The 12,601-nt window shown below is 40.0% G+C and overlaps 1 protein-coding gene across 1 annotated transcript; it reads right to left on the bottom strand.

Annotated features, from left to right (window-relative positions):
- Positions 1–7,259: 7,259 nt before the first annotated feature.
- On the bottom strand, positions 7,260–9,344 carry LOC112188736 (putative cysteine-rich receptor-like protein kinase 35). Its single transcript, XM_040514970.1, has 7 exons — positions 9,320–9,344; positions 9,179–9,197; positions 8,699–8,864; positions 8,341–8,578; positions 7,890–8,127; positions 7,650–7,800; positions 7,260–7,562 (listed from the first exon to the last, which is right to left on the bottom strand). The coding sequence occupies exons 1-7, from the start codon at positions 9,342–9,344 to the stop codon at positions 7,260–7,262; spliced, it is 1,140 nt and encodes a 379-aa protein (XP_040370904.1).
- Between the last annotated feature and the right edge of the window lie 3,257 nt (positions 9,345–12,601).

Here is a 12,601-nt window from a genome sequence, read left to right as displayed (position 1 = left end):
AATGGAGAGAGAAAGAAATTAGTTATAGATGTAACATTGTAACAGAAGAAATTACTAGATGTTGTAGTATATATGAAACATATTGTATTGTTCATAGTATAAAATGTCTATGTCATGTATAAGATAGGTATTTTAGGTATAGTGACTTGTGAGTCAAGCTTTATGCCAATGGGGAACAAGTGTGGCAATCATCATCATCACAACCACAATGTGAAGCTGCAAATGAAGAAGCCACAAGATGAGGCTACAATTGAAGATGCCATCAAGTTGTATCATTAATTACTTCAAAATGTATCCCTATAAATACCTCCTTTGAATGAAATGAAAGACACACTTGAAACTCTATAATCTCTCTCTCTCTGTCAATTTACTTGTCCTTAAACACGTTATCAGCACGAAATTGCTCTAGAATTAGGATCGAAGTTGAGAAGAGAAGAGGTAGTTCATAATCCAATCGAAGCCATTTTCTCAAACTTACAAAAAACCTCCAAACCCTAGCTCATATCAAAGCCCTTGATTCAAGAAGCCCAGAACCGGTTTCAGAACCCCAAGAACCGGCCGGAAACCGCTCGAACCGGCTGCCGGAAGATCTGAACCGCTGCCGGACCGCTGTCGAGTCCTGCCGAGCTGCTGCCGAGTCCTGCCGAGCAGCTGCGCAGAAGGCCTGCCGAGCACCTGCCGAGCTGCTGCCGAAGACCTGCCGAGCAGCTGTCGATATCTGTCGAAAGGACCTGCCGAAGACCTGCCGAGCAGCTGTCGATATCTGTCGAAAGGACCTGCCGAGCTGCTGCCGAAGGCCTGCCGAGCCCCTGCCTAGCTCCTGCCGAGAAGCTGCCGAGCAGCTGCCGAGACCCCTGCACAGCACCTGCCGAGCTGCTGCCTAGCAGCTGCCGAGTTGCTGCCGAGCATCTGTTGACACGACTTTCCGACAACTTTTCCGGCGACTTTTCGGACACTTTTCCGGCGACTTTTCGGACACTTTTCCGGCGACTTTTCCGGCGACTTTTCGGACACTTTTCCGGCGACTTTCCGACACTTTTCCGGCGACTTTTCGGACACTTTCCGGCAACTTTTCCGGCGACTTCCCGACACTTTTCCTGCGATTTTTCCGGCCACTTCCGGTGACTTTTCCGGCGACTTTTGGGCAACTTTTTCGGTCATTTCCGACAACACTATTTCAAGGTATTCTTTACTAAAAGTTCCCGCTTTTGAGTTTTTATTTATTTTTCTCCTCTTTTTCTTTTGGGAACTTACAATTAAAAAGCGGAATTATAGAAATTCACGCTAAACGAACTAAGAGCGTTCGTAGTCAATGAACTAAGAGTGTTCATAATATTCGGACTAAGAGCGTCCGCAAGCATCGATTTATGACCCTATTAAACATCATTGTTTCGGTCTAATCCAAATATTCTTGGAAATTGATTTCTTAGTAGCATAGCTCGGAAATCTTATTATTTTAGTTTTTCGTGGAAGTTTTAAACTCCGAAACTAATACATCTTTTTCTTCTTATATTTCAAGGATGTCGAATGAACCTAGACTCGATTTTCAAATCCTTGACTCAACTGGTTCGGATTACCATAGTTGGAAAACCGACGTTGAGAACCATCTCACATCAAAAGGGATATTGCCCATAATCCAGGCACCAAATGCAGGCCTTGTGTTCCAACGAACACCCATAAAACATGCACAAGCAATTATCTTGATGCGACGCCATATGGACAAAGCACTCAGATTGGAGTATATGTCCATCAAAGATGCAAGGGACCTATGGGTAGCTCTAGAAGAGCGCTTTGATAATATCCAAGATTCCCTCCTCCCTGACTTGAAGGTTCAATGGAACAATTTACGCTTCTCCGACTTCAAGTCTGTTGCTGAATACAATTTAGAAGCTCTTCGGCTAAGTGCCATGCTGAAGTTCTGTGAAAAACCTCTCACAGAAGAAGAGCTAATTGAGAAAACTCTCTCCACCTTCCCCGTCGCAGCAATTATACTATCAAAGCAATATCGCACTGAATATAATGCTGGACGACTTACGAAGTTCAATGAGCTTATCAATATTTTGTCGGTAGATGAGAAGCACGACAATATCCTTGTAAAGAATTATAATTCAAGGCCCGTAGGAACCAAAAGCGTTCGTGAGGCGAATTATAATGCACCCAAGAAAGGGCGCAAGGAGCGGTACCCTACTAATGAGGGGCATGTATACCCTAACAAGGGACATGACGGACGCATGGGTCCATACAACCGCCCCAATAAAGAAGGAAACCGCAACTTTGGAGCGGGCACACGTGGTGGCAAATCCACACGTGGGAGAGGAGAATATAACAACACCATGGGCCGTAACACTGTGGGCCGTGGAGGTCGCATAATACGCCGTGGTAGTAGCAGCAACAACCCGCCTAGGGAATATCCACAACGTGCACCTCAAATAAAGAAAGTCAACCACAATGACATGTGTCATAGGTGTGGATCAATCGAGCATTGGTTTAAGCAATGCCAAGCAAGTACACAACTAGCTGCACGCTACAAGGAGTACAGGGAAATGAGGGAGCAAGAAGCTCACCTTGCTGAAGAAGATGATGGTGAAGATGTTATTCTCACCATAAAAGACTTCAAAGCTGAAAATGAAGAGCACGAGGATGCCGCAGACTTTGATTAAAATAGTCTTTTCTATTTTCCAATAAAACGGCAAATGTGCCTTAAGTCAAATAACCTCATGTGGCGTACCCAATGAAGTATGATGTCTAGGCAAGTAATTGAGATCGGGTACTTAAGCGAGCCTCGCTCCACCAACATCTCTCTACTTACCTGGTCATATTTTATTGGAATTACCAAACAGATTGAGCAATTACAATTTGTATAAAGGTTGATTTTATATTGGAATAAACTTTGGAAACTTTGATGTAATCATTGACTATTTTCCCTATTAATAAAGTATCGCATTATCAATGTCATTGACATGTGTTAATATTCCGAATTTTATTTTTTCAGTATGTCTTCAGGAGAATTGGAATGCCTTCTAGATAGTGGCACCACACATACTATATTACGACATAGGCAATTATTCTTATGGATGACGCCTAGTCAATCTTCAGTGACCACGATGGCAGGACCATCTCAATTGATTCATGGTCGTGGACCAGCTCAATTTCTATTGCCGAATGGCACAAATATTAATGTCGCCGAAGCTTTATATGCTCCAAGGGCTGGAAGAACCCTATTAAGTTTTAAAGATATAAGAGCCAATGATTTTCATGTGAAAACACATTGTGAGAATGGACAAGAGTTCCTTTACATCACCTCTAATAACTACGGAAATACACGAGTATTAGAGAAACTCATGTGTCGCTCTAGTGGATTGTACGCAACCACTATTAGAGTCATTGAATCCAACCATGTCATGAATGAAAATTTATGGGATTCCGACACATACAGGCTGTGGCACGACCGTTTGGGACACCCAGGTCGTGATATGATGATCCGTATATTAAAAACTTCACACGGACATCCATTCTTTAAAACAAAGAGGAATACGAACCAAAAAGAGGTTCAAAGAATTACTTCTAAAGCATATCATTCGTTTTGCAAAGCTTGCTCTTTAGCAAAAGTAGGATCGAGACCATCCTATGCAAAAGACATTAAAGAAAATATACCATTCTTGCAAAGAATACAAGGTCATATCTGTGGACCTATCCATCCAACTTGCGGACCATTTAGATATTTTATGGTGTTGGTTGATGCATCGACACGTTGGTCACATGTCGTGCTCTTATCCACAAGAAATGCTGCATTTGCTAAACTCCTAGCACAAATCATTAAGTTAAGGGCTCACCACCCTGATCATCCTATTAAGTCAATTCGTCTTGACAATGCTGGGGAGTTTACATCAAAAACTTTTGATGATTATTGCATGTCCATTGGGATCGAGGTTGAACACCCCGTCCCTCATGTACATACCCAAAATGGTCTCGCAGAAGCTGCCATTAAAAGACTTCAAATGGTTGCTAGGGCATTGGTTATGCGCGCCAATCTCCCTATTTCTGCTTGGGGCTATGCAATATTACATGCAGCTGTGCTTATTCGTCTAAGGCCCACTGCCACCCAACCTTTTTCTGCATCCCAGATGGTGACTGGGTATGAGCCTAATGTCTCACATTTACGCATATTTGGGTGTGCAGTCTATGTGCCAATTGCGCCACCACAGCGCACTAAAATGGGTCCTCAAAGACGATTAGGCCTTTATGTTGGCTATGACTCTCCAACCATAATCCGCTACATAGAACCCTTGACAGGTGATCTATTTACCGCTAGATTTGCGGATTGTCACTTTGATGAGACAGTCTTCCCGTCTTTAGGGGGAGACATGAACATAACTAATGTTCAACAAAAAGGACAGGAATTGTCGTGGTTTGTCCCCACTTTGTCTCATCTTGATCCCCGAACTGCACAATCTGAAAAAGAAGTGCAGAGAATTCTCGATCTTCAGAACGTAGCAGAATCGATGCCTGATGCGTTTTCTGATATCGCTAAAGTGACGAGATCACACATACCTGCTGCAAATTGATGTCCCTAAAAGACATAATGCCATCTCAAAAATACATGAGAATGGCGCCAACATTCCCTCTATGGGTGACACATTGGCTAGGCCCACGGCTTCTGCCAGGAAGCGCGGGAGACCTATAGGTTCGATGGATTCTCGCCCAAGAAAGAAAGCGAGTTTGGCACAAAATAATCCATTAATCATAGATATGAATAATCCATCCCACGAGAATATTCCGGATTATGGTTATGTCCAAGAGACACCATTGGAGGACGCTCCAATGTCAGAACCAACTCCAGAGAATAGAGAAATCTCCATAAATTACAATAGCGTACATGAGATGATGGATAGAAATTCTATGGCAATTGATGATGCATTTGCATATCATGTTGCAAAAGGAATCATAGAATATGATGATATCGAACCTCGCTCTGTTGAAGAATGTCAACGAAGAGCGGATTGGCCTAAATGGAAAAATGCGATCCAGACTGAATTAGATTCACTAACAAAGAGACAGGTATTTGGATCTATAATGCTGACACCACCAAATATAAAACCTGTTGGCCATAAATGGGTCTTTGTTAGAAAACGTAATGAGAAAAATGAGGTGATGAGATATAAAGCCCGCCTCGTGGCACAAGGTTTCTCACAACGCCCTGGAATCGACTACGAGGAGACATACTCTCCCGTAATGGACATTATAACGTTCCGCTACCTTGTCAGTTTGGTAGTTTCCGAAAAACTTGACATGCAGCTTATGGATGTGATTACAGCATATCTCTATGGGGATCTAGATTCAGAGATATATATGAAGGTTCCTGATGGACTTCAATTACCAAAATCAAGTGGCTCTAAAGCACGGAGCGCGTTTTCAATAAAATTAAGACGCTCACTATATGGATTGAAACAATCCGGACGGATGTGGTATAACCGTCTAAGTGACTACTTGATTGGAAAGGGATATATTAACAATGAAATATGCCCTTGCGTGTTCATTAAAAGAACAAGTTCCGGATTTGCAATTGTAGCAGTTTATGTCGATGACATGAACCTAATTGGAACTCTAAATGAGTTAAAGGAAACTGCTAAATATTTGGAATCCGAGTTTGAGATGAAAGATCTTGGGAAAACACGGTTTTGCCTCGGAATAGAACTCGAGCACCGTAGTGATGGGATTATGATCCATCAGTCAGCATATACTCAAAAATTACTAAGGCGCTTTAATGAAGATAAAGCAAAGCCTGTAAGTACTCCCATGATCGGCCGAAGTCTTGAGCCCACAAAAGATCCGTTTCGTCCAAAGGATGAGGACGAAGAATTATTAGAGGCTGAAGTACCTTATCTAAGTGCGATAGGCGCATTATTGTATTTAGCACAATGCACAAGACCAGATATCTCATTCGCAGTGAACTTGTTAGCTCGACATAGTTCTGCGCCAACACGCCGCCATTGGACTGGCATAAAGACAATCTTTCGATACTTAAAAGGTACGATTGATATGGGCTTGTTTTATCCCTACAGAGAGAAAATAAAAGACGGAAGATTGGGATCAGACCCTATGAGGCAAAAAGCCACCTTCCGTAATACAGACGCCGGCAACACCATCCATGGTGACCGACGTTCTCCTCCTCCCCTCCATCAAAATAAAAATAATGTTTTGATGGGCTTTGCTGATGCAGGGTATCTCTCTGACCCCCATAAAGGTCGCTCCCAAACTGGTTATGTCTTTACCATGGGAAGCACGGCGATATCTTGGAGATCTACAAAACAGACACTTGTCGCTACTTCCTCAAATCATGCAGAGATTATTGCTCTACATGAAGCTGTGCGTGAATGCATATGGCTAAGGTCTATAAATAGACACATTCGAGGAACTTGTGGTTTGAAGTTTACCACAGATAAACCTACATGCATTTACGAAGATAATGCAGCTTGTATTGAGCAAATGAAATTAGGTTTTATCAAGGGTGACAATACTAAACATATATCACCGAAATTCTTCTACAATCAGCAACAGCAAACACTTCTAAACATTGAAGTAAATCAAATCCGATCAGAGGATAATGTAGCGGACTTATTTACTAAGTCGTTACCAAAAACCCCTTTCGAGAAACATGTGAAGAGTATCGGATTAAGAAGATTATCCGAACTCTCATGATCTTCAGGGGGAGTCTAAATCAGGGGGAGTATCTAGAAACATACTCCACACTCAATGCGCGTTGCACTCTTTTTCTCCTTCGACCAAGGTTGTTTTTTCCCACAGGGTTTTATTACTTGGCAAGGTTTTTAACGAGGCAATTTCGAAGCGTACGACTTAGACAAATACTATCGACATGAAATATCCAAGGGGGAGTGTTGTAGTATATATGAAACATATTGTATTGTTCATAGTATAAAATGTCTATGTCATGTATAAGATAGGTATTTTAGGTATAGTGACTTGTGAGTCAAGCTTTATGCCAATGGGGAACAAGTGTGGCAATCATCATCATCACAACCACAATGTGAAGCTGCAAATGAAGAAGCCACAAGATGAGGCTACAATTGAAGATGCCATCAAGTTGTATCATTAATTACTTCAAAATGTATCCCTATAAATACCTCCTTTGAATGAAATGAAAGACACACTTGAAACTCTATAATCTCTCTCTCTCTGTCAATTTACTTGTCCTTAAACACTAGACAGATCTTTTACATGTTATGTTCCAGAAAGAATTGTCACCGGGGCACAATTTCGGACATTGTTGCATCATTGACTGAATAGATTTCTTCCCTGAATTTATATATATGATCCTCATCTTCATCCTTCTGAACTGAGAAAGCAGGCTTTTTAGGACTAATGACGACTGCACTTTCGCTCTTAAGCATCGAAGAAACCTCCAGCATGGATGGTCTATCTACTGGATTTTCTTGGACACATAACAAGGCTACTTCCATGCATCTTAAGAGCTTGCAAGACGAGGTCGAATCATCTAGGGTTGGATCTATGAAATCCATGCCTTGGCCTTCTCTCCACAACTCCTATGCCTGAAATAGTCCGACTTAATGTTATGCAATTCTTGCATATAAAATGCAAAACGCAGAAAGCTTTGGTACTTATCAACTTACGTGTTCTAGAATGTTTAAATTTCCATCTAAGCCATAAAAACATGAACTTCTCTTGCCACTTATGATTTGCAGAAGCAGAACACCGAAGCTGTAAACATCGTATTTCATGGAATAAATGCCTCTTCTTACATATTCAGGGGGAACATAGCCACTGCATTTCATATAGATAAAAACTGTGAGTCTGGGATCAATACTAAATATGAAGCATATCTACTGAAAATGTGGAGCAATTTCACTTACTATGTTCCTACAATGCGACCAGTGTTTGCCTCATGTTCACTCTTTCTGAAAGCTCTGGCTAGACCAAAATCTGATATTTTCGGGTTCATCTCATCATCTAACAGAATGTTGCTTGCTTTCAGATCACGGTGAATTATTGTAGAGTTCGAGTATTCTTGGAGATATAGAAGCCCTTGAATTACCCCTTCAATGATGTGGACACGTTGCTCCCAATCCAAAAGATTGTGTCTACTTGGATCTGTGTGAAGGTAAATTACCAACCATGATCAATTAGTTATGTACAGTGTTGAGCAGAGTGGTTCACAAACACATCAGATTGATAAAATGAACTTAAATTGGTCTTAGCAGGCTTCGTGCAAGCTTATATGAGTGTCGCTCCACCTTTGGACCTCATATGGAAGTGCTGATTATGCCTTTTTAAGCTACAGAAATAATTGAATGTGATTCAAACTTTCAGAGCAAAGGAGAATGTAGATACTAAAGAGGTAGTGATCCAAGCTTTTGTTTGGCATGTACTCATATATCAGCATCTTTTCTTGCCACTTGGTGCAGTATCCCAGAACTCTAACTAGATTCACATGGTGCAGTGTTGCAGTAAGTGTAACCTCATTTTGAAACTCTTCAAGGCCTTGGTTTGAAGTTTTCGAGAGTCTTTTCACTGCTATTTGCTGACCCTTCCTTAATGTACCCTGGAAAAACAACACCAATTATTAGCATACTCCTACAAAGCACCAACTTTAGACAGTAATATGAAGTAAAGATTCTGCATTGCATTTCAAAATTTATATAATGATTGTCATTGATGCTACCTTGTATACAGGTCCAAAGCCACCCTCTCCAAGCTTATTCTGACTCGAAAAGTTATTTGTAGCCTCCTTGATGGTTGTATAACAGGAGCATTGCTGTGAAAACTGTCTGTACCTGGAACTATATTCAATAGCCTGTAAACTGATCTTTTGATGTTGTCTATAATCCCTAAGCAAAAACAGAACAAAGAACAAATTAGAAATTTTTTTTTGCCCAACGCTTAGCCAGAGAACAAACATCGAAAATAACAGTGACTCAACATATAAATACACATGTTCAGTCTTAAGAAGATTACCAATTGACTTGAGTACTCTCCCTTGTAGGTAACACATCATTGTTCCCAGTAGGATAATCATAGCAATTGTGACCAGAACAATCACTACTAACCGTTTCTTGTTCTGTTGACCTTCTTGTTGCCACAAAATAAACAATCAATCATTTGATATCACAAACACACACCACGCCTTGTCGAGGATTTTTACCTCGCCTTGTCGAGGTTTGCTAAAAAAAAAAAAAAAAAAAAAAATATCACAAACACACACAAACATGTCATATACATATCAATGAGCACACACCAGAATACACATTGATATAAGCATGATAAAGTGACTTGGAAAACCAACCTTTCTCAGTTGCTTGGAGAGCCATCTTGAAATGAGAAGAGTGCAGCTGGAAAATGATGACAGGAGCTGAAATGAGGAACTCAACAAAAGCCTTCTGTGAAGCACTCAATATGTGAAAAGCTAGATGGTATTACTGCTGTATTTTCAACGTATATTGAGTGAACACAGGGACTCCTATTTATACAGAGAAGTAGATCACTCTAAGCTCAGTCCCATCAAGGAGTTAGAGTTTCAATCCAACTCTACTGCATGTACATATCTTCATTTATCTTGTTATACCAGATAAATGCATAAGCCTCTTGTATTTATCTAAACAGAATATATTAGATAGATATCATCAAGTTTAAGTTTATTAATTATCTCATGTTATTTATCCTGCTTTTAAATAACAGTTGTTATGCTTTAAGTAACTATTATCAGTCCACTCTAACATTCTCCCACTTGGACTGTGAATGGTTACTATAACAAGAAGTCATAATGTCTCAGGTTTAATAACATTCTTTAGTGCGCAGTGAGATAAATAACAAGCTTTTAAGACTTATAATCATGAACTGTCAAAATGCTGATATAACACAGAGTTAAGAGACAAACTGTGCTTATCTAAACACAGTAGCTACAAAACTACAAGTATCAGTCCTGCATTTCACATGAATCACTGAAGACATTAATATAATCTTGCAAAAGTGTTCTTGATTATTCTGTAAACTCGACATTAATGCAAGACGGTCCTCTTTAAGATTCTGTATGTATGAACCAGAATACATTATTTTCAGTCTGAATTTTTTTTTTTCTTCATGTACTCACTTTAACAACCTGTAAGCACTATAAAACAGGTATATATTGCAGCAACATATCAAAGCAAAAGCTACAGCAGTCATATCATATTCAATCAATCAAAATATGAATCTCAATATGTAAAACAAACTGTAAAGCTGCAACTCAAAACTGAAAATTCAATTTCATTGAATTCCAAAATTCTCAATCAAACTTAAAATTCAATGCAATGAGAAAATTCCAGAAAACAAACTATCTTATTCAAAAACAAAGCACTCCCACTGATCTCAAGCATCCAAGTTTGGCAAAATGCCAATTTCAATAGCGTGTTGCTTGAAAGCAGCCACTGTCATGGCCTTTGTAAAGGGATCAGCCAACTGAAAATCAGTACCAATCTTCAAAACTTCAATTTCCCTATGCTTGACTCTTTCTCTCACACTGTAATACTTAAGGTCTATGTGTTTGGAGTTAGTAGACCTCTTATTGTTCCTGGTAAAGAACACTGCAGCTGAATTGTCACAGTAAAATTTCAAAGGTTTTGAAACAATGCTGTCAATTGCCTTGGTTTGAACCAGAAAATTTTTCAACCAAAGTCCTTCACAAACAGCCTCATAAATAGTTATAAACTCAGCCTGCATTGTAGAAGTGGCAATCAAGGTTTGCTTGACACTTCTCCAAGCAATGGCTCCTCCTGCAAGTGTAAAAACATAACCTGAGGTAGACTTTTTGGAGGAAGGAAAGTGACTAGCAAAATCTGAATCACAGTAGCCTATAACGTCAAGTTCCTTGACTCTTCTATACACTAACAGATGGTCTTTGGTTCTCTGAAGGTACCTCAAAATCTTCTTGCCTGCTATCCAATGCTCAGGACCCGGATTGGACTGAAATCTTGACAAAATGCCTACTGCATAGGCTAGGTTAGGTCTAGTGCACACTTGCGCATACATCAAACTACCTACAAGCTGTGCATAAGGCTTAGTCTTCATATTCTCTCTTTCTATATCATTCTGAGGGCATTGTTCCTTAGTCAATTTGTCACCCTTTGACATGGGAACCTCTCCATTTGCACAACTCTGCATGTCAAATCTCTTCAGAACCTTATTAATATAACCTTGTTGTGATAGCCCCAACAAACACTTTGTTCTATCCCTCTTGATCTCAATCCCCAAGACATAGCTGGCCTCACCTAAATCTTTCATGTCAATTTCTTTGACAAGAAATCCTTAGTAGCTTTCAACAACTTCAAGCTGGTACTAGCAAGCAGAATATCATCAACGTACAGTATTAGAAAAATAAAATTTTTCCCTTCTATCTTCATGTACACACATTCATCCACCTGATTTTCTTTAAAGCCAAAATTACTAACCACTGCATCAAACTTCAAGTACCACTGTCTTGAAGCCTGTTTCAAACCATAGATGGATCTATTCAACTTACACACTAACTTCTCAGTTCCAGGTTCAATGAAGCCCTCAGGTTGCTTCATGTAAATCTCTTCCTCAAGCTCACCATTCAAGAAAGCTGTCTTGACATCCATTTGGTGCAGCTCCATGTCATAATGAGCAACTAAGGCCATGACAACTCTAAAAGCATCTTTTGTTGAAACAGGAGAAAATATTTCGTTAAAGTCAATGCCTTCTTGCTGTGTGAAGCCTTTAGCTACTAGCCTGGCTTTAAACCTCTCTATACTCCCATCAGATTTGGTTTTGGTTTTAAATACCCATTTACAACCTATAGCTTTGTGATTTTCTGGCAGCTCAACAAGTGTCCACACCTTGTTAATATGCATAGACTTTAGCTCAGAGACCATTGCCTCCTCCCATTGGTGAGATCTTTCACTTTCAATGGCCTGTTTGAAAGTTAAGGGATCATTAATCTCACCAATGTCAAAATCTGCCTCCTGTAAATAAATCTGAAAATCTGCAGCTAAAGCCTCTAAGGCTGATCTTCTATCTCTTTGTGATCTTCTAAGAACAGGTTGTGGTGGTGGCTGTGCATTTGCTGGTTCTTGAACTAATGGTGCATCCACAACATCAGTTTGAGCATGGTTTTGAGTTACAGGTGCAGGTTTAGTACCAAAATCAGATAAAACAACTATTGGTTCTGAAATAGGAGCATCTACAACATCTGACTCAATCTCAGGTAATTCATCAAATTCAAAATCCTCAAACTTATCTGTAAAGTTTACCTCATCAATGAATACTGCCTTATTGGTTTCGATGACTCTGGATGTATGTGTAGGACAATAAAACTTAAAGCCTTTAGAATTCTCTGGATAGCCAATAAAAAATGCAGAAACAGTCTTGGAATCAAGTTTAGACTCTTGAGGATTATAAGGTCTAGCTTCTGCCTTGCAACCCCAAACATGAGTATGCAGCACACTAGGTTTTCTGTTTTTCCAAAGCTCAAAAGGTGTTTTGCTCACTGCTTTGCTAGGTGTCCTGTTGGTCAAATAATTGGCTGTTTTAAGTGCCTCTCCCCACAACATCCTAGGAAGACCTGAAGTGC

This window comes from Rosa chinensis, chromosome 2 (genome assembly GCF_002994745.2).
Source record: "Rosa chinensis cultivar Old Blush chromosome 2, RchiOBHm-V2, whole genome shotgun sequence".
NCBI classification, from domain to species: Eukaryota; Viridiplantae; Streptophyta; class Magnoliopsida; order Rosales; family Rosaceae; genus Rosa; species Rosa chinensis.
This window is presented reverse-complemented; position numbering and strand designations above follow the sequence as displayed.